A 27,415-nucleotide genomic window follows, 5' to 3' on the forward strand; every position below is an offset into this window, starting at 1 on the left:
TGCAAAGACAGACATGCCTCATGGTCGTGTTAGTCGGGGCTTAAAGTGGATTTTGCAGGGATAATTTAAGATGTGAGACAAAGACAGCAGTTAAGATACCTACAGCAGGTCCGTGTTCTCCTGATCGGCTGGAAAATTCCACCACAGCTCGCTGCTCTCTTCTCTGGTGCCTGTTTCTGTCACAAAGAAGACATATTGGGACATTTTGAACGTGTTAAAGCTTTTAATTAGAAAAAAAAAGGAACCTGTTAACTTTGTTTATTGCATCACAGGACACATAGAGGCCTCTTGTTATTGTTTAAGATCTATACAATAAGAGATAATAGACCTTAATTAAAAATGAAACCTGCCCTGGATCAACTGTAAGCAAGTCAGACAGATTGATATCACTCCCAAAAGATCTTGTTTAAACAGGTGTTCAGTTACTTGGCAAAAAGAAATATCTGTATTTACCTTCCACCTTAAGGACACACTTGTGTTGCTGCAGGAACACAATGTTTTGCTTTTATTCAGTAGAGATTCTTGAGATCTTCTTCAACGCCAGCCGGTTCCCTCGTTCGTCCTCCTCCTTTCTTAAATGTTGTGATTTTAAAAACACCAAAAAAACATTTTATATATCAAAACAAAAGACACAGAAACATTAAAATTCACTTAAACCTGGAATGATATGAATCTAAAACTTCAGCTTTAACGTCCAAATACGAGGACGTTACATTTTGGATTCTCTTTGTCATTAATTGATTTTTCTGAACTTAGACCTCTGAGTCTCATTACATTGATCAGGATACAACAAAACTGCCGCCAACATGCATCCAAAATAAAAGCACGGGTCTCAGGAGGTTAAGGCAACTTACTTTAAAACTGCCGACACGCTGCAAAAAACCAACACAAACAACACTCGGGGTAAAAACTTGTTCTTGCGTGCAGTTCATGTGACTCCTGAGTGAGATTTTATGCTACCGTCTCAAGAGTCACGGTCAGGGCTCAGACGGAGGGAGGGAGAAAGTCTAGACCAGAGGACTAACTAAAGGGATGAAGGGGAAGGGTTAAAGGTCACCACCAGCCAACGGCAGCTAAAAAAAAAAAAAAAACACCCAACAAAACAAAGGGCAAACATCTGAGAACGAAGTCAAACACAAAATGCAGCGGCCGGGTGCTGGGAATGTTTGGCGTGTGTTGACCCGCCGAGAGGCCGAGTGGTCATCTACATTCGTTTTGTTTTTCACAAAGAAATACTGCCGTTTCAGTTTAGACTGACAGATGTGTAGAGATGTGGAGTCCAGTCACGTTGATAAATGGAGCCCGTGGTCTGTTTGGTTGATTTTTTTTTTTTTTTTTTTCCAGTAAGTTTGGGGAATTACACCACTGAGATGTTGTTTCTGCCATTCCAGGTTAAAACGATTGTCTTCTACCGACAAATGTTTAGACCCTAAACACTTTAACGTCCCTCTGCTGAGAACTCCCCTTTTATTGCAGCAGCCTCAGCATATGGAAAGTGTGCTGCAGGAACTTGTAATTACAGCTCCGGAGCGTCTTCCTGTACGTTTGTCTCAGAGACCGACTGCTCAATAAAAGTCATCAGCGCAGATGTTCCAGCCGTTTGTCTTGTTAACAAAGGAAGCTGCAGTTACTCTGATAGTATAGCTTTATTACACTGACAAAGTTCATTGGACGTTACATAGGAACATGTACCTTCAGGATTAGACAACACAACTAACAAAATCATACACACACACACACACACACAGACGCACAAACCTAGAACAGACAGTGTTAAGCACAGACGAAGTTGTGGAGAATCACATGATCAAAGTGACAGCAGTCTTTTGAGTGTTGTGTCGGGCTGACCCCCCCCCCCCCAGCTCTGTATTTACAACATGGCAGTGATTCGTCTGGAAATCAAATGATTGATTAAGCGGCTTTGTTCATTTTCCCCCGTGACGCTGTTCCAACTCACCAGATTCCATTTAAACAAGAGGCTTGTCGTCAATACAAAAATATAGTACAGCAATTTTCTTGTCATAGCAAACATTCATACCTGTCTGTCATTGGCCCAGTCACATCAGCAGCCATTCAGATGAAAAAAAAAAACAAAAAACAAAACTAAACACAAAATAAAAACAATCTTCTACACAATGCAAAAAAAAAAAAGCCCCGGACTAAAAGGTATTTTTCCTCTTCAGCTCATTTACGACAGATTATATTTATGTCAGCTAAAATCAGACAGCTGTGCATTTTATTTTTTGTCCTGTTGTTCCAGCCAGCCAATAATTTCCATTCATATCTACACAATCTAAAAATCCTTCAGCAGATTGTTGAATTATTGTTCCAACTATGACATAAATGACAACAAGTTAAGAAACACATGTATAATACAATGTTATCATAAACCTCCTTTAGTAGCAGATCACTGATTGAAATTTTCATGTAATTCATGAACAAATTTGGTCCCAATGAAAGAATAAGTCTTAGTATCAGTCAGTTTGTTTCTTTACTGATCCACAACCAAAACTGCAAACACAATGCAAACGACACAACTCAAGACAGCTTCAGCAATCTGCAAGGGGATTTTTACATCGTATGAAAAAAAAAAAAAAAAAAAGTCAATGGCTGACGGGAATGTTGGAACAAAAGTACTCTTTTGAAGGGGAAAGTGTAAATCTGCAGCAGAGAAGCTAAAATTTTCAAAACACCCTGACGTGGTTTGTTTCAGTGAAAGACAGCCGTCAAAACAAACAAACAAAAAAAACCCAACAAACTCAGTCAAACAAAGGTTGAAGTTGTATGAAAACGGGGAAACCGTCCAGGTAAAGGTTCTGTTAAACGTTTTGGGCACGACAAGCTCTTGGTAGAAATATTGAACACAAGTTTTTCTGGTTTAACTCCTGGCCTTTGTCTCTATGGGCATCATCTCTGTCAACACGAACACAGATTCAGATGATGAACATGATTCTCATTGATGTCTTTGTGTTTTGTAACAACAGAAAAACGACCGTCCATTTCTTACGTTGTCTTTTTTTTTTTCCTTATGAAGCACATTAAAAGCTAATTGCCCGAAGATAGCTATACAAATGAAGCATCCAGTGAACTGCACACAGGCAGGTTTTGTGTGTTTTTTTGTACTTTGATAAACACATCCCACCTCACACCTACACCTGCTGCCATTTCCCTGTTAACTCCAGCACGCCTCGGTTTACTCACCTCAGGCGGTGAAATCAATCACCGCAGCCACATTGTCTCTCAGGGCGGCACGCAGTCTGGTTTATGGCGCAGGGAGGCGTGAAAATGTTTTATACCACACAATACATGGCCATTTGTCGAACATTCACATTAATGACAGCGAAAAAGGTCCGAGCCACATCCGCGTATCGAAGCACGAACCACCCAGACGGGAGTGGGAACGGCAACATCGATCCTCTTCCTGGGTGGCGACAGCAGTCGGTGGGACTTTTTTGATTTTGTTTTTGTTTTTTTGACAGATGTGCTTCTGTGACAGTGGCTTTGTCCTCTGGCGCTCTTCGAGGAGGCGTTCCTGTGCCTCGTAATTGTCTTGTAGGAGGCGAAGGAAGGCTGACCTCCCTTTCCTCGGGGTCAACGAACGGTCAGAACGGTTGGCGGAGCCGATAAGGTCAGCCCTAGAGTTCGCTGAGGCTCCCGTCGATCAGCGATGCTTGAGAAGGTCAAAGGTCGAGGATCTATGTACATTTAATGAACAGTCAAAGCTCCAAAATGAAAACCTGTGTTTTTTTTTCCTCAGCATACAGCGTCCAGTGTTTGGCAAGTACATACAGTAGTTCTTCATCACCTCACTGCTTCTCTTCCTCGCTCTTTTTCTGAGTCTTTTCTCGCTGTCCTTTCATCTACGCAGGCGTTCCCGCTCCCTCAGGTGCAGCAGTCTCGCTCCACGTGGCAGAAGAAGGCGGACTGAGAAGGCAGGGACGTGGACGTGGTGGGGTTGGAGGAGGGGGACGGGGAGGAAGGGGCGGTGATGGTGGTGGTCGGGGAGGAGGAGGAGGAGGCGAGCAGCGAGGGGTAAGGGCTCATCTTGTCGATGTTGACGTAGGTGGTGTTGAGCAGAACGTAGTGCTCCCCGCTGAAGCTGGAGAAGATGGCGGAGATGCGCGACACCAGCTCGGAGAAGGAGGGCCGGCGCTCCGGCTTCGGATGCCAACACTCGATCATCACGGTGTAGCTGGAGGAGAAAATCACAACAAATCACCTCTCAGCTACAACAACTCCAAAATAAAAGAGCTTACTCGGAGCGCTTTACGTTATGACCGGCCTTTTCATGGTCAGTGCAACTGTAGAAATAAAACATTTGATAAAATTGTCTCCTGTTACAGAGAGCAGTCTTTGCTGAGTGATGAATGCAATGAGCTGCTTATGAATCACTTTTAAAAACGATTACATATTTTTAAGTTAGCTCGAAGTCACCAAAACAAAATGCCTTTTTTTCCAGACTCCTGCAGCACCATTAAGTTCTGCTCCCTCCTCTTTCAGTTCTTCCATAAAACCCATTTGAACTTTATATTCTCACCCTTTTTATTTTTGTCCATTCCAGAGTGCTACAGCAGCTTTTTATAACTAATTTCATCACTCAGCAGGCTCTAAATCCACTAGAAGTTATTCCTCCCTCGCAGGTTTTGTGTATATGGAACAAAAAGGTCTGATAATTATTTTAACAGGCCTGGAAGATAAGTTCAGCTTCCACATCAGCTGTCAGAGCAGGCCTCATGTTTTATCAGAGTATAACTAACCAGTTAGAAGCCATATCTGTATACGGCCCCGTTTCCTCTCTGACTTGGCGGTGTGACTCTGTCGCTGTTAAAAATGAAGAAAAACGGCCCCATTATCGCGCCTCCAAAGTATCTGCCAGCGGCCGCTTTCACCACGGCGCCCTGCGAACGATCAGGAGTGAGGAATGGTGGGAATGTTTGCGGACGTGCATCACCTCCTGATGTCTCTGTTTAATATACAGCTCGGGAAGTCCGGGCCTCGGCCTCCCTCCCTCCCTCACCTGAACAGCAGCAGACCTCATCGTGCTATCTGCCCTTTGTGAGATCACACTTGGCCTTCGTTTCACAGGACGGATAACTTTAATCATTTCATTGATACTAAACAAAACAAGAGATCGCTCATGTCTGGACAGTTAGGTTTCGTAAGAGGAGCCTGAATTTTCATTTTTCCATGTTAAAATGTTCGACTTTACAGCAAAAATAAACATCTTTACAGTCTGAGAGAAAAGCAGCCTCAGTCTGACAGCTTGAAATGACACATAACTGAAGCTGTGGCTGATTTGAGTCACAGGTGAGTGCACCAAAGTCTCGGCTTCCTTTGTTTTTTTTATGTTGTCTTCTTTAGAGGGCACTTCCATCTCTGTTTACAGTAAAATTTATGTCTGAAGGCTTTTCCTGGCGAACGCCGATGTGAAAAATATCCAAAGAAAACAAGCTTTAAAAAAAAAAAAAAAAAAAAAGAACAGACCATCTCAGCGCTGCCAAATAGTAGTTGATATTTGATCTGTGGGTGCAGCAGCTCCTGGCTGCCACAGCAACAAAAAGAGACAAACCCAAAATAAACCTTCGTATCTCATTTCCATCGACAAATTGCTTTGTATTTTGTGGTTAAAAAGCAAGAAGCCACGACTGTGATGAGATGCAAAGCCGAACCGAGGAGACCGAGGAGCTGACGATGACGGACGACCTGAACTTAAGTGTTTCTTATTTATGACTTCCACCGTTTTTCCCCAGCCGCTCACTCGTGATCCTGGTGACGTATTTAAGTGCAGCTCCGCAGTCTATCACTCAGGCTAACTGAGCCGTGGAGCTTTGCAGGAGGGGGTGAAAAAGGGGACGGGTACTCACAGGGCGTCGGGGCAGAACTCGGGCTGCAGCAGCCTCCTGCCCTGCAGGAGGTACACGGTGATGTCGAAGGAGTTCACATCAGAGTACGGCGGGGCTCCCCGGGTCATCAGCTCCCACAGCAACACGCCGAACGACCACTACGGAACAACCCGTGAAAATAACTCCTTACTTATCTCACCGTTATTATTATTATTATCCTCCATTATCTCCGACTAATCTCAGAGTGCTCACCACGTCCGACTTGGTGGTGAACTTGTGCGTCTGCAGACTCTCCAGAGCCATCCACTTGACCGGCAGCTTGACTCCGCTCTTGTTGTGGACACTGTAATATTCTTTATCATAAACGTCTCTGGCCAAACCAAAGTCTGCCACCTTCACCGTGTAGCTCTCGTCCAACCTGTGAGAGCAGACAACAGTTATTTCATTGCAGTCTACTCGTGTGTGTGTACTGTTCCGTGCTGGACTTGAATGAACTCACATGCAGTTTCTGGCGGCGAGGTCTCGGTGGACAAACTTCTTGCTGGCCAGGTACTCCATCCCTCTGGCCACCTGCAGCCCGAAGCCCATCAGGTCTTTCACTGTCGGGTTCTGGAGGAAACACAGCGATCAGCTGACCTGTTCATCTACTTTTGTAGCTTTTGATCCTCTTTTGACTGTATGAATGGTTGTAGCCTCCAAATGGCCGTCCACAAACAAACATGATCACACGGTGAGGTATGGCTCCGAAAGATCAAATTTCACCTTTGCAGCGTATTTACCAAACAACAGTTCACAGCCACACATTTGTATGTCCTTACGTGCGCCTCGTCACGGATGAAGTTGCGCAGGTCGCCGTGCTTCATGTAGGGCAGCACCACCAGCGGCGACCCCTCCGGCGGCAGGCAGATTCCCAGCAGAGAGAGAACGTTGGGGTGGCTGAAGTCCTTCATGATTATCCCCTCCTTCAGGAACTGGGACACCTCTTCAAGGTCTGTGATGCCTTGGAATGAAACGCAATGTCAAAACGCAATTTAAGTTTTCAGCTCAGCTCAAGAGTTGGCTTCTCTGGATTTGACCTCATTATACCTTTTCTAAAACTCTTAAAGAGACTTTAAAATGTATTCTTATTAAGTTAAAAATGGGATCTGATACGATTTGAAGAGTGAGTAGAGGGCAGGGCCGATGATTGCTGAGACTATTTTTGAAAATAAGGCGCAAATCTTCTGTCTGAAGGTCATTCCTCACATTCCTTTGGGAAATAAAACTGACGATTGAAAGCAAAGTAAAAAAAAACAACAAAAATCCTGAATACCCTCACACAGTCCTGACCTGTGCCAGATTTCCATTTGCCAATTGAGTCGCTGCCTCTGATGCCCTGCACTTTAGCCCCCGCAGATGCTTCTAATCTGGTTATAGAGATAGAAGCTCTTCAAGCCTGAAGAAACCAGCTCATTGGCCTTCAATTGAGGATAGATCCCCAAAGACAGAAAGAGATGACATTTGGTCTTCAGAGCCTTGATTTGAAAGTTAGAGAAGAGAATGAGGTCATTGCTGTGAGGAGGATTGATGTGCCCGCCCCTCCAATAATCATTCAGAACGCGCCTTTAGTCATTTCCCTCCCAACTGCTCTTGTTAAATTAGCATGAATGCATCAATTCAAGGTCTGAAATATAACAAAAGACCAAAAACAATGACACGGCTGTGGAAACCTAATAAAGGTCCTAAAATCCCAGAGGACCAAACCCCAGCAGGCCCGATGGGGTTGGCGGTTCCTTGTGACCGAGCCGGTCTTTTCCTCCGTATCGTTCGGGCATCAATCTCCCTGCTGCGACTGTCAGGTTACATGATTAGACGGGGCCCTAATGCCGTCCTCACCCTCAGACGCTCATTCATCACCATCGTCTCGAGCAGAAAACGATTCTGGGCTCCGACGAGATGAGGTCCTTAATGCTGTTGGAGCGTTGTGATTCATGCCATGAGTATGAAATATAGGCTGATGTAGGATGCAATTATTATGGCTGGAGGTGGATATGTTTGGACAACGAGAGAGTGTGTGTGTTTGTTTGAATATGATTCTAAATGGTTTTGGTTTCGCCTACTTAGGAGGATTCAAGCGGCTCATGATAAGGAATGAACTAAAAATGTGTTCCCATATTACAGCCGGAGCAACATGAGGTCCGTGCGGTGTAAGGTCGAGGTTAAAGCTTCAGTCCTGCGCAGACTGAAACGGATTCGTACTCACGGTTCAACGACTTGACAGCACAGTGCTGCTTCTGCCCGTCTGGCTCGAGCAGAGTTCCGTGGAAAACACACCCGAAGTGACCTGCAGGTTGCAACACGGTGCAGAATTAGTGTCAATTAGAATCACAAGCTCCTGCTCAAACATGTGAAAAGCCTTCAAATGAAAAACAACAAAAAAAACAGCAACAGCGAGCTTCAGTCCAGCTGCAGAGCAGGTGAACAGCTGGCACTTCGGGACCTTTCTCTTGTTTGTTTGAACGTCTGTTGTGGAGGAAACGGCGAGCTGTCTGTAATGAGTTGCACATGAAAGGGAATTTTCTGGCTCCCGCCCCCAGACATCATCATACATCTTTGGAAAAGACGAACAAGGTGGATGTTCACGGACAAAGCAAATAATCACAATGTCTGCCTCTTCAGCCCTTCACCTGTCACCATCAGAATAAACAGTCTAAAATCATTAAATCAGTGAAAACTGTCGTGAGTATTTGTCTGTTGAACAGCTTCATTAGCTTCATTAGCTTCACTGCAGCACCACCTGAATTCCAAAGTGACACAGAAGCATCGCACATTTATTTTGGGAGAGCTGGTCCACGACGCCGACATCCAGACTGCAGTGACCCCTGAATCTGATTCCGATCATATCATCCACTCTGTGGCTTTTTGCTGCTCGTTGCACCAGTTTCTAAATCTTGCCCATACATGGAAACAACCATCTAAATTACCCGCTTTGCTTGCGAGGGAGACGCTGCAAGACGAGGCCCATTTTGGGATTCTGTGCAGTCAGCGTGCTTCATTTATATCTCTGCTTATTGAAGCCTCCTCTCTCCACGAGGTCGCTGTGTTTTGTGTCCTGCCAGTTGGCCCCACACTCATCAGATAAAATGATTTCTGTCCATTTGGAGCTGAAGCAGTCAGGATGATTTTGTGCAATGCGTGCAGCTTTTTCTTTTTTAATGTGCTTTGGCCAATTTTCACACCTTTAACCGTTAATTCTCTTTTTCTAAAGTTACCATCACACTCCCAGCCTTAAGTAACCCAGTATGGAGCTTTACTCATTAATACCCCGTACGAGCTAATAGCCCTGTCCCAAACCCCGTTGAGTTATTGTGCATTTTATTGAATTATATCGTTTCTTTAAGACGCGGGGTCCTGCCCCAGACTGGGAAAGGGGCGCAGGAATAAAATGAGCGCGGCGTTCTCCTATCACGTCCTCGCAGATGGCTGAGGGTGTTGGATTACGACTCCCGACAATGGACCCTGGGAATACTAGCTGTGAACAAATCATCCTACGCCACTTTAAAAACCCTTTTTTTTCTATCCTCCTTCTTCTTCAGCTGAAGGGGCAGACGGCTGTTTTCTATGACTCGGAGGGGTTTGGGGTCCATCTCCTTGATGTTGAATTTGATCTGTGAGTCTGAACCACCTACTTAAACGCCACAATATGAGGCGATATGATGTCTGCGTGCCAGACTTGCGGTTTTCGGTAAAGCAGGAAATTAAGCTCTTTGTGGGTGACTTTAGGGTTTGTACATGTTTACATAAATCCTGAATTAAATCTAAGCAGGCTGGATGATAGTGGCACTCCACAACAGTCACAATCCTACCGGGAACTGTTAGTGAGCAAATTAAGACTTCTGTATTATTTCAAGTCAAACTGAACATTTAAAATGCTGGATGAGAAAATGATGGGCTGCTCCTGCCTTTGATGTTCAAAGCTTTTTCTTACACGTGGTTTTATTTTGTGAGACATTTCTTTTGAATTACAGACATCAACATTGTACGGCAGGAGCATAAATATAGATATCAGGACTTTTATTTACCCAGAATGACCATCTACGTTATGTTAGAGTGAATGCGTAGACTGTAAACTGAAAAAAATGTGTTGAATTCAGAATGATTTCAGCTTCACCGTGCTAAACATGTCTGTGGGTGCAAGATTGAGGTGATGGCAGTTTGTGGTCAAAGAAATAATCAGAAATAAACTCTCGTAGTTATTTCTCATGATTGTGCAGAATTGCGGTGATCATGTGATCACTGGATTAATAAATCTTCCCTTTTCCACTTTGCTTGGCATTTTAGCAGCTAGTTGCTCCTTCCTTGCAAAAACCCTTTGGTGACAAATGACGCATTTTACTGATAATGGAGTGGAGAGCTGCCATCAACGGGACAAAGGAGGTGATGCAACGGAGAGAAAGTACAATAAAAAGAACAACAAAACAAAACACCACAAAGAACCAAGCAGAGACTAACAGTAACGTCTGACTCACATAATATTAAACCCTAAAGAGGCAGCGATGTGTAGTTCAACGACAGTACTCTGTGTGACTGACCTCTGCCGATGACTTGGTTGAGGTGAAGCAGCAGCTGCTCTCTGGCGATCACCACATGCTGCACCTCAGTCAGCAGATCTGGGTGGAGACAGGATGGATCTATGTGGACCGGGGCCATCAGCAAAGGTGACACCAGCTCGCCCTCCATCCCGAGACCAATCCCCATCCCTCCGCCCAGCGCGCCCAGTCTGGGAGACAGCAGCTCCCCGTTACCTCCATAGATGGGAGGAGCTGCTCGGCACGTCTCGGGCCTGTCGATGCCTTGATCTGCACGGGCAAAGGAGATGGAAGGAGCAGGGGGTGGGGGGAGGGGTCACAGGTCAGCGACTGTATCAGGGAGGCCTCCAGAGGTCAATGTCTGCCATTTAATCAGAGAGAGCGATGGCTACAAAGGCAAGAGGGCAACTTGACACTCTGACGGAGGCTGGCAGAGCTGGAAAAACAGTTTCTGATTTCTTTTCAGATGCTGTTAGTGGAAGCAGAAAAAAATGCAAAGAAACTTCAAGCAAAATTATCCAAATTTTAACCCCCCCCCGCCCCAAAAAAAAGGCAGAACAGCAGACAGAGGAGACGTAAAATGGCCCCAACGCTCCCCGAGGACAAGCAGCACCTCATTAGTAACCTTCTCAGATGTTAAGTCTTTCAAGTCACTTTTAACAGAGCAGGAAAATTGCCCATCATTCCCAGGATCATAATACAGGGACCCCCCTTTCCCCCCCAGCCCTCCTCCTAATGCGCCCTGAGGATCAGGACTAAGAAAAGCAGAACCACAGGTGACTCCGATTACATCAAAGTTACAGAAGATTGTCCTAATGGTCATCTCAGTTGTGACACAGAATCCACCATCCTCCCTGACAAACAGGTCAAAAACAGGTCAAACTGAAACAAATCAAACTGGTTCTACATAAAAAGGTTCTTTTGGATCATGACAGGGTCTACAAGCGGAGCGCTTTAGCCTTCTGCAGGACGATTTTGCTGCCTTCAGTAACTACAACTGCAGCAGCAGGTGTATTTAGATGAATCTGGACCGTGAAGGGTCTGAAGAAAATGTAGAAATATGGCCGATTCTAATGACCTACAAATGAATCATTTTTAGTTTGTTGTTCCTTAAGAAAAAAAAAAAAAGAGAAAAAAAAAGGAGGGATGGGGAGGAGAGGATGCCAGGCGGCGTTGTGGAGGGGGGAGGGGCTTATCTGGTTGACGTACCCTCCAGCAGGGTTGTTCTATAGTCGACTGACTCGTGGGAGACCATTTCATTAGTGGGACTGACGCTCCTCGCGTTAGCCAGCCTGTCCAGATGCTGGATGTGACCCCGGCCATCATACCACACCTCAGACAGATCTAGAGACAGAGAGGGGGGAGGGCAGAGGAAGAGAGGGGGCGAGGAAAGGAACGAAGGAGAAGACAGGATGATGATGGTGACGGGGTGGAGGGAGGGAAGAAAAAGACGCAACAGAAAGAAGATAAAAGATAAAAAGGGGGGAGAGGGGGGAGGGGAGGAGGGGAGAGCATTACTAAGAAAGGCAAAGCGTTTCCACCAGTGCAAACCCACCAGGCAAAATAAAACCCAGCAGATACAACATGCACACAGGTTAGAGAAGACGCACTCAAAACAAGTGGCAGGTATGCAAATACACACACACACACACACACGAAAACTCACACTAAATTCAACTTGATGCATAAAAACAAAATACACAAACTATTTAAATGTCAATAAATATTATATATCAGCTGAGTTCCTCATTGTTTGTTTTAAATCATCTGAAAAGGTGCAAATCCTCCAGTTTCTCTTTATTCATCTTCAATATTCCTGCCAAACCTCACTGGCGAAAACATTCAAAGACTTGAATGATGAAGTTTCAGATCAGAACTTGATTAAAATCGACGGCAGTGGGTCACTGTTTAGTGTTAAAGGTCGGGCTTGGTGTCCACAGAGAAATGCTCACAGCCTGCTTCCAGAAGCTGAGCCTTAAAACCAGCCTGTTAATTGGTGATGTCACAACAAATCCCTCCCAAGTCCAGCCCACCTGGACCCACCATCCAATAATAATGCAGAGGAGCGGCTTCTGATTGGCCGACTGGAGAGCAGGAAAACATAAAACTACAAATATATCTTCTGACACTTTAGATAAAAAAAAAAAAAAAACACTGAAAAAGTGTGAAATATGGGAAATTTATGGCTCATTTTAGGATAAGAACTAAACTGACCTTTGACCTTTCGAATCAACCACAGCGTGACGCGTCTGTACTCACCGTCAATGTGCTTGTTCCTCCTCCACATCAGCAGAGTTGCCAGCAGCAGCAGCAGCAGGCTGACGCACACGCAGCCCACGATGAGGCCGGTGAAGTCCTGCTCCTGAGCCAGCGTCACTTTGCCCAGATGTTTGATGGAGTCCGCCTGCCGCCACTGAAGGGGGGGGGCAGAGTCAAGGGTGATTAGGACAGGCGCCATCGGATGAAGGAAGTAGATAAAAACAGCAATTAACCCTGGACTCCTTTTCTTTCTCCACGGACTTTGAACTTTAAACTATTTATTATATCTGATTTAGTTTTTTGAATTCATTAGATTATATTTTAACACAATTCCTTCTACAGTCTGTTTCTATATTGTACAGCATTGTAGTATCCAATATGTTGTGTTACTATTCTGCCCTCTCTGCCTGCTGAGGCTGATCAGTTGCTGCAGTAACATCATCTTTAAAGTAAATCTATCTGTATGTTTCAGCAGCTCACCAAAAATCCGGACTGCCCTTAAAGGCACCGACTGAGCTACGTGTCAACAATTCTACGACACAAACAGTATGTCATGAGTGGCAGATATGGCGTGCACGCCGCCCTTTGAGAGCCGAGGAGCTGGCTTTCAGACATATGGTATGCAATAAGCACGCGCACACACACAGACACACACACACACACAGCAGTCTGTTGCCACAGTCTGGAGGCAGATTACATCAATGATATTGCTTGTGCCGTTATTAGGTTTAGTGGAAATGAGGTTTCTCCCGCTGCCTGCTGCTGCAGAAGGGACAGTGTGTGCGTTTGTGTATAAATGAGACAATGTGGGCATGTCTGGAGGTCGGGGACGTATGAATGTGTGTGTGTGTAGGTTCATGGAGCTGAGGGATATTGTCTGACTCTCCCCAGAGATAACGGCTTTTCTCCTGAAGGCCGGTTCACAAGTCAACAGTGATGAAGCTGATAGCGTCTGGTCTGAAGCACGCCGGCGTTTGGTCAGAGGGCGACTGCTGGATATTATCTTTAAGGAGGACATGAGGACGTCTGAGGCTCAGCAGCCAATATCATGTTGAACCACGAAGCCAACAAAAAAAAAAAAAAAAAGGAAACAAACTAAAACAAATATATATAACACATAATTTAAAATAAACTGCTCTGAACCTCTTTTTGCAGACGAGATGCGACAGAATTGTGAATTTCATGAGACGCTAAATTTGTAATTTGTGACTTTCTGATGCTAATACTGTAAATCAACTGCTGGAAATGTTATTTAACGACAGCAACGGCGCTCACGGTCGCTCTTTTAAAGAAGAACTCGGCTCTGGTTGATCACAGATCACTGTGATGCCACTCGGTTCTGGTCGGGTTAAACCGATCAGACTTAGCTCTAGTTAAAGGGCTTCATCGTTGATATGAGCCGTAAAGACGTGTTTCCTGCATCCTGTAGGACGACCCCCCCCCCCGTCCAGCAGCTCATGAGGGCGCCTGACTTCCATTCAAGTGACGAGACAGCTGGATGTTGATCCCCTTTTCACTCAGCACGCTGCCTACTAAACCGTCTCTGAGCTGCCTTTCCTATTTTTTTATTTTATTTTTAATTTTTTAGTATTAACTCAGGGGAGTTACTGAAGTTTCCTGTAAGCACTCTGGAATGCTGCAGGAATGTGGTGTTTTCCATGAATTTCCCCGAGTGCAGAAAGAAGAGTTCAATATGGCGGACTGCAGAACGATCCCCTCGGAGCCCTCGGAGAGCTCACACGCTGAGCTTTGTCATCGATTTGTTGATTTATAAATCGTTACTCCTCAACATGTGGCTCATCTAATCAAAAACAGGAAATATTATGAATGAAAGTCGCCAAATTAGACATGAAAAATGGTCGGGGCTGATGGAAATCCCTGCAGTTTGTGTCCATACTCGGCCCATCTATCATCACCGTGTTATGTTATTGCTATGTGGTGACTCAGCCTCTTCCTCCTCTGGAGCAGGTGCTGTGATTTGATAGGAATCCTTTTATTGCTGAAATTCCTTCCGCGAGCCTCGTAATGTAAACAAAAGGATTTTCAGATAAACTCTAACAAGCTCATTTCTATCAGATGATAGATATAGATAAAAAAAAAATAAAAAGTTTGGCACAAAGTTTTTAGTGTGTAGTTGGTGCACAAAAAGCCAGTGAGCTAATTCAACACACTGCAGCAACACAAACACACACACACAGACACACACCTTTTGTGTAAGTGCATGTTTAAATAAAATAAAACGAATGAAAGCTGGAACAACATATCCACCAAGGAACAAGGATGTGTGCGTGTGGTTGGGCGTGGGTGTGTACTTGTTGGGTGTCACAAAAAAAACCCAACCCAGTTCTCAGTTAATTAAAGAAATTGTTTATGTTGATCAACGGTCACGTGAAGGGCGATGCATACATTTACACACACACACACACACACACACACACACACACACACACACACACACACACACACACACACACACAGGTGTTCTTTCTGTCCTGCTCAACTGGAGTCTGTTTGTGTGATCCAAAATTTAAGCTCGCAATCCAATCCGGGCTTGATATTTCAATTTGGAGGTTTTTGTGTTTTATGTTTCCGGTATATAAGATTCTGAAGCTTCCACTTTTAGTTGTCGGAAGGATCAAGCAAAGAATATTGCTCCTGGTGGGAAATGATTCAGTTTTTGAAATGCTCAAATGTCGTATTTGAAAATGCAAACGAACAAACGCAGTGTAGCTCAGTCCCTCCAGGGATTTGCAGGAAATTTGCAAACCCTCGAAATTTTATAAAATCAACGCAACGCAACTTTACTGCAAATTCAACCAATCAGGTTTGTGTAACGTCCAACTGTTCTTATTCAAATTTGGGGGAATTTTCGGGGACAGGTCGCCTCATCAGTAAAAAAAAAAAAAAAAAAACACCTCACCTCCACCTGCAGCTCCTTGGAGGTGGCGGCCTGCAGCTCGGTGGGGACGGTGCACTCCAGAGTGTTTCCGACCAGAGTCAGACTCTCACAGCTGTGATTGGACACAGTCAGAACCTGACACTTCATCGCCTCCCGGTCCATCCGATCGCCCTGCGTTTGGGGGAAGGGGGGCAACGGGAAGAAGAAACAGAGCGACACTGAGAGAAGGAAATTCATTTAGGATCAATACAATAGCTGGAAAAGGGAGCCGCAGCCTCTAAATCAGCAGCATTACAGAGAGCTATAACTGAGGTCAAAGGTCACCGCTCTCATTCAGTATCTGGAACACTCATCGATGCCTGGAGGAACCTGTGGAGAACCTTTTTTTAATTATATATTAGATGAGCTGGGGGGGGGGGGGGGGGGGGGTGTTAGCCTGAGGCTAAACAGATGTACATTAGCTGAGTCTTTTATAGGACTTATAAAGGCAGTAGGTGGAGTGATATGGATCATTATTATGGGCTTTTTTAGAAGCGACGTCATGGACTAACAGGAATTTGGAAACGAGGCTTCGGATCCCGTGGAGGAAAAGTGGAAGACAACATCTTCCAGCGAGGTGATAAGGTGATAAGCGACATTCTGTGTTCGATTCCCAGGAACCTTTCTGTGTGGAGCTGGCACAGTCCACAGTCAGCCATGTTCAGGTTTAATCTGTTGGCAAGTGTGTGTGTGTGAATTGTTGTTGTAACCTCCCCGGGGTGAATCCAACCCTCGCTTGATATCAGCTCGGATTGGCTCCAGCCCCCACTGAGATCCGGACGGAAAAGTGGAATAAATAATGGATGGAGGTTGAAGAGGGAGGTCTCACTGTTTGGCAGAACTTGCTGATGCTGATGTGAGCGAGACAAAGTGACTTATTCTGGTCTCGTGACTCTCAGTGGGATGGACAACAAAGAAATCTGTTTGGAGACACACACACACACACACACACACACACAGCTTGACCACGTGACTGTGAGTGTGTGTAATTGAGTTAGTGAGTGTATGTGGTTTGACGGGAAATCTGTGAAAGAACGACGCCGTCTGATTCTGCTCCATTTGGTTCATTTTGTCAGACTCGCTCTTGTTCCTTCACTTTCTCTTCTCATTCAGTTCACTCTCTCTCTATTACACACACACACACACACACACACACTGTTGTTTGAGTGCAGCAGAAGGCAATAAAGAGAATGATCACATTCCTTGCGTGACAGCTTGGGATTTTCCAATTTGACACAGAGTGGAAGCTAGCACCTGTTCCTGCACTCTCTCACACACACACACAGACACACACACACACGCACAACCCAGTGCGTCTGTAGGTATGACAATGCTGAGTTACCAGCCATTAAATGGCTGTCGCAGCGATTGCAGTCACTCTAAATAAAGTGTTATGATGATAATTGATGGCGAGATTCGAGATTCTTCTTGGTCTCCCGTGACGTGATCGCCGGCGATAGTGGCCCGGCCGTTAGCCGGCAGCTTGGTTCCTTCATGTTGCTGCCCTCCAGCTGGGAATCTGTCAGTCACAGCTAAATATTCCCCTGTTTTATTTGTTATGGTCAGCCATTTTTGGGGGTAGCAATTATGAGATGGCGCTAAATGAGCCCTGGTGTTTGCCCTTTAGCAGAGGCCGTGTTATCAGACGGCCCGTTTCAGCTGGATGCCTGGTACCGCCGCTAACTCCCCCTTCCTTCCCTGTGGGTGAAACCTGGGGGTTAGTGTGGGCTAATGGGAGGGATGGAGGGAAGGGGAGGGGAAGTAGAGGTTGTGTTTGGGGGTGGATTTAGCATCAGGGCCAAGGTCACGTCTGGGAAAAGAGAGAAAGAAGAAGAAGAAAGGAGGGGGGGGGGGGCGAAAGAGGAAAGAGTCAGGATCCCCCGTGAGAGGTTGAACACAGCTGCCACAAACTGTCGTGCTGGAGTCAACAAAAAAAAAAAGAAAGAAAGAAAGAAAGAGGAGAAATATGTATTTCATTGTGTTCTTAAAACGGGCTCTGGGGAGCGCAGTGGCAGAATTAATGTGTCAAAAGCTTTGACCTCGGCAGGCAGAACAATACAAGTCGACGAGAGGAGACTATACAGAGAGGTATAGCAATGGGGGGGGCGTTGGAGTGGGGGGAGGGTGTAAACGATGGGAAACAGACTCCACTTCCTGTTTTTCTTTCTGTATTGTTTCCTTCCCAACTTGACCTGGACCTGGACCACGCACGACTATACGTGCGAATGTGTAGACCGGGAGCTGCGACGGAGCACAACCACCGACAAAGTTCATCACAAGCAACGAGCACAGAAGGTGAATATTAAATGTGTGTCTCTTCTTAACCTTTAACTGGACGACTACAGTTTCTGTCTCGTCCTGTCTTTTTGCACCTCTTGCAGATCTCCAGGCCTCTGACCTCTGCTGCTGCTGCAGCCGACCTCAGACAGCGAATACGGCTAATTGAAAGGAAACCGTGAACGCTCCCTCACCTTCAGCTCCACAATGCTCTTATTGTCCTTGGAGGTGAGCTTGGGGTCCTGGAAGAGGGGGTCTTCCACGTAGATCAGGTCCCACTGATCCGTGGAGTAGCCGTCCAGGACAAACGCCACCTTTGTGACCACCGGCGGCTGAAGGGCCAGTTTAGCCAGAGAGGGCGTGGTGCACTGGATGGACGTCCTGTTTTCGCCGTACACGCAGCTCTGGAGGCAGACAAAGCACCACACACACACAGAAGACAGTAAGACAGGCATGAAGATGCAGTATCTGACGACAACAGCTCCCCCCCAGGTTTGCAGTCAGGCTGAAGAGCAGCCGCTCCCTAATCCCCAGATTGGCAGCTTGCTTTATACCCAACACTGCACACCAGACGCCGGCTGTTTTCAACCACCGCTGCGTTTGCATGTGTGGCCTGAGGGCACAACAGAGCTTTATCTGGCGCTGGAGTCAGCCCAGGTACAGGCCTCCCTCAGCTACAGCCAGAGACCCAAGACACCCTGAAAGTCCTTCTGTTGAGAAGCATCATCTTCTCAGCAAAGTTTAGAAAAGAATAAACGTTTTGTGGACACACTGAGATCTGAATTGCCATTTTACTGTTTGCTGAAGAGGAAAATTTAAGAGAGAACTGCCTGTTTTTTTCTGTGATTGTGTGATTATTATTCCTGTTTAGGAGACTCACAGGAGAAAATGAGGCAGACAGAACCACATGAACGCTGACCAACACTTTTCTCATCATGCCATGTTTTCATTCGCATATTTTTCACACTTTCATTGCTGCAGCACTTAATGTTTTAAAGTATTTCCATGCCTCTGTAAAACAACCTAATTGCTGTGCGTTTCTGAATGCTGCTGTAAAAATACAGTCGCCTTGCCAAGTTGTGTAACAGCAAATAGCTCAGTAATCTAAATGAAATGTTTAGTCAAGAATATTCCTCTTAGAATTCCCCATTATTGAAAATATGGTTCAATTTCAGCAATACTGTATAATTTCATACATTTTCACTATGAAAATATCAGTGAGACCAAAGAAATGCTCGCAAAAACTGAGTCATCAGGATTTCTGTAACTTCGTGATGTAACAACAAAGCAGACATGACACACCCCCCCTTGCCTAAGCTCCGCCCACATGGAGCCTCCATGCAACGTCACAGGATTTGGGTTCTCTTGAGTATATACTGAAATCTACAAATTTCTGAAGTGTTTGGAAAGCTTTAAAACTTTGTTGTTTTTTTTTTTTACTTTTAAAAAGCAGAAAGTTGTTCCAAAAAAAACAAAAACAAAACAACAACAACAACACACCTTCACTGTATCCACTGATGAATAGACAGATGCCAGAGGGGGTTCAAATGACTGAAATAAAACATCTGTATTTGCTTCCCTGTGTGATGGAACGGCTGTTTATGCGTCAGGGTGGAACGCGCTGACAGCTGTGCAGCAACAGTCGTACTAAATCAGGACTCGAGCTTTCGAGCGGCTTACACAGAAGTTACTGTTTGAAATATAAAATGCAGCAGATTCTGCCCCACCGGTCTAATAGAGACCTGTATTCCTGCACATGTGCAACACATGGCGGCCCGAAAGCCGACGACAAGTAAAAGTTGCTGCTGTAAAACTCACACGCTGTTACACACCATGTAGTAAACAGTATAAAGTCACTGAACCATCAGCTGTTTTACAAACACAAGGGGGAAAAAATCTGTCGAGGTTGTTGTCTTTCTGTGAGGGAACCACATCCAAGTGGGACCCTGAAGGGGGGCAATGTTCCCAGAAACAAGAGCTCATTAGACACGTTGGACCAACAGGGATGGGCGGAAAATGTTTTTGTTGACACAACCTCACAAGCCACAGCCATGGGAGCAGCTGAGAGGTCGCCTGCGATTATAAAATGCTCCATTATCCCGTCTTCTGCTTGTCAAGCTGCTTTTATTTTTAGATCACAACACAGGCCCCTCGTTTCCAGAGTCCACTTTTACTCCGCAGCTCGCCGTTTCTGTGGCTGCGCCGAGCCCAGATGTGTTTCATAATAATTGCGGTTGTGGTTTATTCATTAGGGCAGAGCAAATATCGGAAACACATCATAAAAAAAAAAAGTTGTAATGCAGGTGACCTGCCAACTTTATTCCTCCACACAGGTGCGCTCAGAACAAACCCGACTTGCTTGTCTGTGTGCTCGGAGATCAATGTCGGTGTTTGCGCTGCAGTTAACAGCCTCTGTTTATCTTCTGGGCTACAAAGGTACAGGTCTCTCTGGGTCGACATCCCGAGAGGACAGGAGGTAAATAACATGAGCTCCAAATCTCATCGATGCGCCTGCTGTAACCTTTGAACGCAGCACACACCACTTTCGAACTGCATTTTTGTGCGACAGGCAGGTTTTGGAAACTTTCAGACTATTGTTGTGTTTCTGCAACAGCATTAACTTCTGGTTGATTTAGTTGTGTGGTTGTAACTTGAAAGGTCAATGTTGATCCAAAATACAAGTTTGACATTAAATATTCCAAATTTCCTTCATTAGCCTTCCTCCACATGCGTAGCCGGCTCTAAGCACTGGGCTGGCTTGAAACTTGGCTTGAACTCGACTTTCTCTGTTCCTGTTATTAGTCGTCTCAAATACTGTTTTTGAAAACTGAACGCTTTGTCTGCTACGACATGAACGCACCACTTTCTGCTCAGGCTGAAACAATTTGGGTGATTTCCCATGAGGTATTTCTGCGTCTGTGTTCCCTTTCCCCCGTTTTAAAGGGAGTCGTTTTAACTGAGTCTTACACTCATGACGCATGCAAATGTTTTTCTCCCTAAATTGAACTTTGGATGCGGAGAATTTGGCATCTTAGAGAAATTTGATTAAAAAAGTTTGAGGCTTTCAGGTCTTTTCTTGTTGCAGTAGCCCGTCGACCTGTCAAGGGTACCGTTTGGATGGGCGGATGCTTCAAATAACGTATCTTTGACTGAGTTTTGATTGTGTTCTGTTCAATTTAACTTGTGTTTCTGTGTTGAGAAGCAAATCTGAATGGGAGAGTCAAAGAAGAAGTGCGGATCAGTTGGGTCTGACCTCCTGAGAGGGTAAAGTTCGTTCGGACATTTTCGGCACTCTGGCTGGTATCTGAGTCTCTGGAGAGCCGTAGCAGCAGCTCTGTTGAAGTGTTGGTGAAACTTCCTCAGACACTTCCCAGTCTTACTCCCCCGCGACACGTCGCCATGGCAGCCCAGACGGACGTACACGAGCGCGCACAATCGCGGTTGCAACCATCTGCAAGCGTCTGAACACAAGTGTAGAAGCACATGAAAAGTTTGTGACTCCGTGTGAGGGGAGCGCCGGGTCGCCTAACAAAAGCAATCCAATTAACCTCCCTCCACACCGACGAAGAGGGGGCAAGAAAAAGGACTGCAGGGTAACCACCCACCCCCCTTCCCCTCTATTCCCCGGCTCCCAGGGGTGCAGAGAAAGGAAAAATATCCTCTGAATTAGTGGAAACCTCAGTCAGTCTCATTGTTCGGCTGATGTCTCCTCTCATTTAGGGGCGAGGAGGTGAAGGGCTGCAGTTTGGGAGCAGCTGTAAATACAATCTCCCGGAGAGCTGGGCAACCAGCAGGCCCAGAGCGTTACTGTGTGTGTGTCTGTGTGTGGTGGTGGGGGTGATGAGAGAACCAGCGATCCCGAGCCCTCCGCCGTCCCTGAAGGATCGTTAGAGTAACAGCCTGCGAAAAAGCCAAATCACAGCGGAGCGCTCACATCCAAAAATCTGCTGTCACATCAAGAGTGAATTATATTTGTACAGTTTCCTTCCGTGCGTCGCTGTTGTGTTGCATTGTCGTTCACTTCCAATTCAAAGTTGCTGTGTCGTTTCTGTAACTACATTCAATGTATTCTGCATCTTGCCTCCCGTCGCTTTTTATTTTTATAACGTTTTTCGATTTCACTCATGTTTTTATTATTCTGAAAAAAGCTAATTTATTATTTATACTACTTTATTAATAGTTGATAAATTATTCAAACACAGCCTGTTTAGAAAAGTGGATGGAGGGTTGTCGGGCTCCACTGTTTGTAAAAACAGAAATCAGATTGTATTGGAATCTATGGGAAATTGATCTTATTTCTCACTTGATTTACAGCTCAGTAAAAGTTTTCTTGATGCCTGTGACATTTACGCTGAAGTACTTCCTCCTTGTTTTCTACTGATAGATTGTTTCTGCTGAAATCGATAGAACAACAGATTTGCTTCAGATGGGGAGTTGTTGCATCACCTTCCATTTCCAGGTATTTATCCTGATTTCAGTCTCGCAGAATCTTTGCAGAACGTCCGGTAACATTGCGGTATTGAAATATTTACCTGCTGTTTGGGTCACAAGCACACAGACTGGCCCTTTAAGGCTCATCTGAGAAGTCAGAATCTGTTAATCCGTTTAAAGCTAATGCGCCACTACAGCAGGGACATTAAAACAAACGACCCTCTCACTGGTAATTTCTTGTTTAGTGGTATTAACTTCAACTCACTCTCCCACACAAGAAACGAAGATTGCTGCATCTGTTGCGTATTCACCGTCAGACCGATGCCACGGAGGGAAAAAAGCAAAAACTACAACCTGCTTCCTCTGCAGCGACTGTCCCCATTTCAACAATACAGCAGCATGGCGGCGGCGGCCAATGAGAAAACTTTCATTCACTTCCTTCTCTCAGATACAACCCCCCGCCGCCACCCCGCTAAAATATCATCCCTCCAGCTGTGGAGGGGGGGCATGGGAAAGGAAAGAGGCGTCATGAGGCATTCAGGTGTCAGCTGGAGGGATTTATTCTGCTGCTGGGTCGAGATAGGAAGACGAGTCGGACGTTCGAAGGAGCCAATTTGTTGTGAATGCAGGCGACAGGTGTCTGGCGAGCAGCGAAGGCTCCAGTTAAACCAAATCACACGAGACGGTGCAGCACTGCTGGCATAAAGAAACCAACTCAGATTTTTTTTTTTAGCTGTTTTTTTGTATATGTGCAGCCCCTTTAGACTTTGTGACCTTGCCAGCTTTTCATGACAGATCATAAAAAAAAAAAGACTCTTTCATGTTTGTGGGAAAGCTGAGATTGGCTGAGACCGGGCTTTACTGGAGATCTGAGAGGCAGATATCAAGTCAACACTGGGTGTGTGTTTTTATTTCATGCTCCGGCTCCAGCTGAGACCGCTGGACCTCTGCTGCAGGTCTTGGTTTCTTCCTCTGCCCGCTCTGCCTCGGTGTGGAGATCTGACAGATTGCCTTCTAATGAAGCGAACGTCGTCCCGACAGCTCTGCCATCGTTTTGGGCTCTGGAGGGATCCCAGACTCGCCTTACCCACAGTGCCTCTGCGTGAAACATCAGTTGTGTTTTGAAAGGTTAAGACAATACGATGGTTATATCGTCCCTTCCCAGGCAGAGTCTTAACTCATCCCGTTTACTGGAAAGAATTTAACAGGCGACAGCTGGGCCCCTATGGGGCATGATCCCATCCTAAATCATTAGTAATGATAGCCTTATTTTATACAAGCTGCCTGCTTCATGCTCTCTCTTCCATTCTTTCTCTCTCTATGGGAAGCTTGAAGTTTCATTTCGACAGCCCTCTCTTCTGTTATTCCAGTTTGGAAAATGAACATTAAAGGATCAGGGCAAAGGTCTGCCCGAACACGGCGCCTTTCCGTCATCCAAGACCTGCTCACTCTTCACATTTTAACTGCAAGGATTAAACTAAAAAGTCTTGAATGGCTTTTAAGACAGTCACAGCATGTGTTGTTAACATGAAAGTGACTACTCTGGTGTAAACTTCCAATTCTGCTGCAGCGCTTTAAGAAAATGCGGACCAACGACTCATCTAAGATTACAGGATAAATCACACCCAATAAACTCGGCTGGACTTTCAAACACAAATCCGAAATAAAATGAGAACACCTGTTTGTTTGGCCATTTGGACCGACAACAGAAGAGTTTGTCAGTGAGGTTTAGTGCTGGTGACCATGGCAGGTGGATCTGACCTGCTGTGTACTCTCTCCTGATTGGCTGGTTCAGGCTGTCAATCACTCAGTAGCCACGCCCCTGATTCCAACCCCTCCCTTCTGCGCTGGTTCCCTCTCAATGGAGCATCATTTAAAAAAAGAACATCATGTTGTATTGAAGACTGAGACCATAAACTCATTTACTGAGGAGGGACATTTTCCCATAGACTTCAACACAGTCTGACCTCTTTCTATAACCAGACGAGTCGCCTCCTGATGGTCATCAGGTAGAAATCAGGTTTCAGACTCTTAGCAGGCCCAAAATCTACGAGCACTTTAACAATGTGTGATATCATCACTTACACAGCAATGAATGTGTTTGTTTTTTTGACCCTTTAAACACCATCATCTAAAATAGACACACAAACACACACACACACACACACAACAGGTGTGTAGTGTTGTTCCTCAGCGCAGGAGTTAAGTGCTCAAAGATGTCTTGATAGCAACAGCGGCGACAGATGGGAGTTCAGATACTCGTCAGGTGAGATGAGGGAGACGAGGGAGTTGGGGGTCTGTGTGTGTGTGTGTGTGTGTGTGTGTGTGTGTGTGTGTGTGTGTCCATGCACGGTTTGGGCCAACAATATCTGGTTCATGCGTCTGACTTCAGAGCCCTCGAGCTTCGTCTGTTCACGCTGTTTCTGTGTAATGAAGCCTGAGCTCCCCAGAGACCCATCAAGCACTGACCTGAACACAGGTCAATGACCAGGGAAAGGGAAACTGAAAGATGAGAAACTCACTTTGTGTGTGTGTGTGTGTGTGTGTCAGACTGTTTTTGTGTGTACATATACATGTGTGTGTGTGTCTGCGTGTTTTTGTGTGTACATATACGTGTGTGTGTGTGTGTGTGTGTGTGTGAGATAGACTATTGGAGAAAGACTCGATAAGAGATGAGAAGAGATTCTGTCACTAAGATTTGAGTCTTATTCCAGGAGAGTATATTTTGTGTGTCTGTGCATGTTGTGTGTGTGTGTGTGTGAGTGTTTTTGAATTATCGCCTGACTAAACCTGCAGCAGCGTGCGCCTCAGGATGACAGATAACATCATTACAAGCACTGCTTGTCCTCAAACCGCCTCCCTAAGGCAAACATCATAAACGCACACAAACACACGTTTTGTGTGTGTAAAGGGCTGTTTGTTTATGACTCACCAAAAACATTGTCAGGAGGACGTCCTGTATCGTCTAACGAGAGACATGTTGTTTTTTTTTTTTACGGTGTTTGTGATGAAAAGTTGTTGAGTTTCTTCAGCGACTGTTTGTTTCTCATGTTTTCATTTTTAGCTTAAGAGTGGATTTTTTTTTTCCTGTTTCAAGGACAACCAGAAGTCCTCCAGACTTCAGCATGAGACTGCATCGGCCCGTTTGTGAGGTCAGCGCGGCCACTTCGGACGGTGCCGACTCGTTTCTTGATGCAACGTGAAAAAACGTTGGCAGGTTTGCATGACGCTGGATATTGTGTCTGTGCTACGGAACAGAGATTCAGATTTTCCCATGAAGTCGTATCCACTGTTAAATAAAATATTCCAAAAAAACAAAGAGAATGAGAAACAGCACAACTGCCTATTTCATCTCAGCTAAAAAAAAAAAAAAGCTTCCCCAGTGATACTTCAACCTCGTTTCAAAGGCAATCAGCCCGAGTCTCCTCATCTTGTAGCATGAATGAATTCATGCTGTAATCAAGAAAAAAGTCCAACTTTAAATAGATAAAAATGGAATGGAGAGAGAGATTTGCTGCAACCTTACAACCTCAACAAAAGCCGGCCGTCCCGCTCAGGCCATATATAATCAGCGGTTGTTTAATGTTTAGTAGCTGAGATCAGTCAGCAGCTCTTATGACCCCGCTGACATTTGAAATACATTTAACACCTTTTCTAATTGAGCGACGTAAATTTCCGCCGTTTTAAAGGCCTGCAGACATCGCGGTGAAAAGCTGCTGTGTGTCGGGGTCGGATAATTCAAAACACCGCCGGCCCGTTTGCTATTAATGCCTGTGGGAGCGTGTGTGTGTGTGTGTGTGTGTATCATTTTCATGCAATAAGTAGAATAGCGTGTGGCGGAGACGAGGAGAGCCAGAGCATCCTAAAGGCTTCTGTGTGTGAGTCAGAGATGGCAGCCGGATCCTACAGATCACCTCGTGGATTTTCCATTTCCTTTCTTCTCATGTTTGTCTCACTTGTTCTTTTCTTTTTTTTCTTCTTCTTCTGAATACTTTCGGGGGCGTTAGTATGCATAATGACATTACCATGTACGTGTCTGAGAGGACTGCCTGCGTTTTATCAACTGGTATTTCTAACACAGAAATTTTAAACATATGACGTGTGTCCATATAAAGAACAATGCTGAAGTGTATAAGCTCATATATGGATCATAGATGCTAATAATTTATATTCAATCCCTCCATATATGTATGTTTGTTAACTTTTCTGGTTACATGTGTTATATTAATTCATCGTAAAAATGTCTACATGGCGGGGAAATGGTGGACTGGACTGTTTATCACTATTTATCATTTTATTGACTGTCAATGTAATTTATATGGACATAAATAAAAATCTTCTTATGGACTCGGGATTGAAATTGTTCCAAATCCCAACAGGTTTCAAATATGATATTTAGATATACGCTTTTACTTTATATGTTCACATCATCCACATGCGTGCATGTGAATGAGTTCAACATTCCCTCGACGCTCGACATGTTTGCGTTTCCAAAGAATCTGAAGAAAACAGTGCTTCACTCTCTGAAGTCAGTGCGATGTTTGAACAGGATGTGAAAGGGTGACGGACTGGAGAGGCCGCCTTTCTCCGCAGGAACAATCAGAGAAATGTTGGCAGCGTTGCAGGAGATTCCCACATTATGTGCCAACATTGATAGTAGTAGGTTTGAGACATTTATCCTGTTTTTTTTTTTTTGTTTTTAAATCAGGACTGGTCCCAGAGAGAGTCCAGGAAAAGATCCTCTAGGCTCAAATGGCTCTACTCAACTTACATAGACACAAAAAATTTAAATGATGCCATAAGATAGCTGTACGCACCACGTGGAAGACTTTAGCGTCCTGCCCGGTGGTCAGGACCATCTGGGGCTGGAGGCCGGACTGGAGGAAGAATCCGTGAGCCGACACCGTGCAGCCTCCGCTGTGGAAGGAGGGACGACGAGAACGGATATTAGTGCGAGCATGAAACAGAGACACAGTAGATCCCCGCAGGGAGGGACCTGCTGTTAGCGTTAGCAGTTTAGCCACTCGTCACCTCCCACTCGTTTCCTCCTGCTGTAACACTGAAGCATTATTCTGCCGACATTCTAACTCACGGTCTCC

The 27,415-nt window shown here is 45.2% G+C and overlaps 1 protein-coding gene across 2 annotated transcripts in view; it reads right to left on the reverse strand.

Annotated features, from left to right (window-relative positions):
- Window positions 1-3,676: 3,676 nt before the first annotated feature.
- The window catches only part of met (MET proto-oncogene, receptor tyrosine kinase), a 51,710-nt gene continuing 27,971 nt past the window's right edge, over window positions 3,677-27,415 (reverse strand). Inside the window, exons 10-21 of one of the 2 annotated variants that reach the window (XM_029522648.1) lie at window positions 27,134-27,233; window positions 18,080-18,289; window positions 15,591-15,740; window positions 12,671-12,824; window positions 11,621-11,755; window positions 10,415-10,681; window positions 8,086-8,166; window positions 6,662-6,843; window positions 6,343-6,452; window positions 6,096-6,261; window positions 5,865-6,001; window positions 3,677-4,192 (exon numbers count right to left, since the gene is read on the reverse strand). In XM_029522648.1, coding sequence (XP_029378508.1) covers window positions 3,883-4,192; window positions 5,865-6,001; window positions 6,096-6,261; window positions 6,343-6,452; window positions 6,662-6,843; window positions 8,086-8,166; window positions 10,415-10,681; window positions 11,621-11,755; window positions 12,671-12,824; window positions 15,591-15,740; window positions 18,080-18,289; window positions 27,134-27,233 — 2,002 coding nt within the window. In that variant the 3' untranslated portion in view covers window positions 3,677-3,882. The remainder of the gene's footprint in view (window positions 4,193-5,864; window positions 6,002-6,095; window positions 6,262-6,342; window positions 6,453-6,661; window positions 6,844-8,085; window positions 8,167-10,414; window positions 10,682-11,620; window positions 11,756-12,670; window positions 12,825-15,590; window positions 15,741-18,079; window positions 18,290-27,133; window positions 27,234-27,415) is intronic. The other variant, XM_029522650.1, reaches the window with a different exon arrangement.

The sequence above is a fragment of the Echeneis naucrates genome, chromosome 16 (genome assembly GCF_900963305.1).
Source record: "Echeneis naucrates chromosome 16, fEcheNa1.1, whole genome shotgun sequence".
Taxonomy (NCBI): domain Eukaryota; kingdom Metazoa; phylum Chordata; class Actinopteri; order Carangiformes; family Echeneidae; genus Echeneis; species Echeneis naucrates.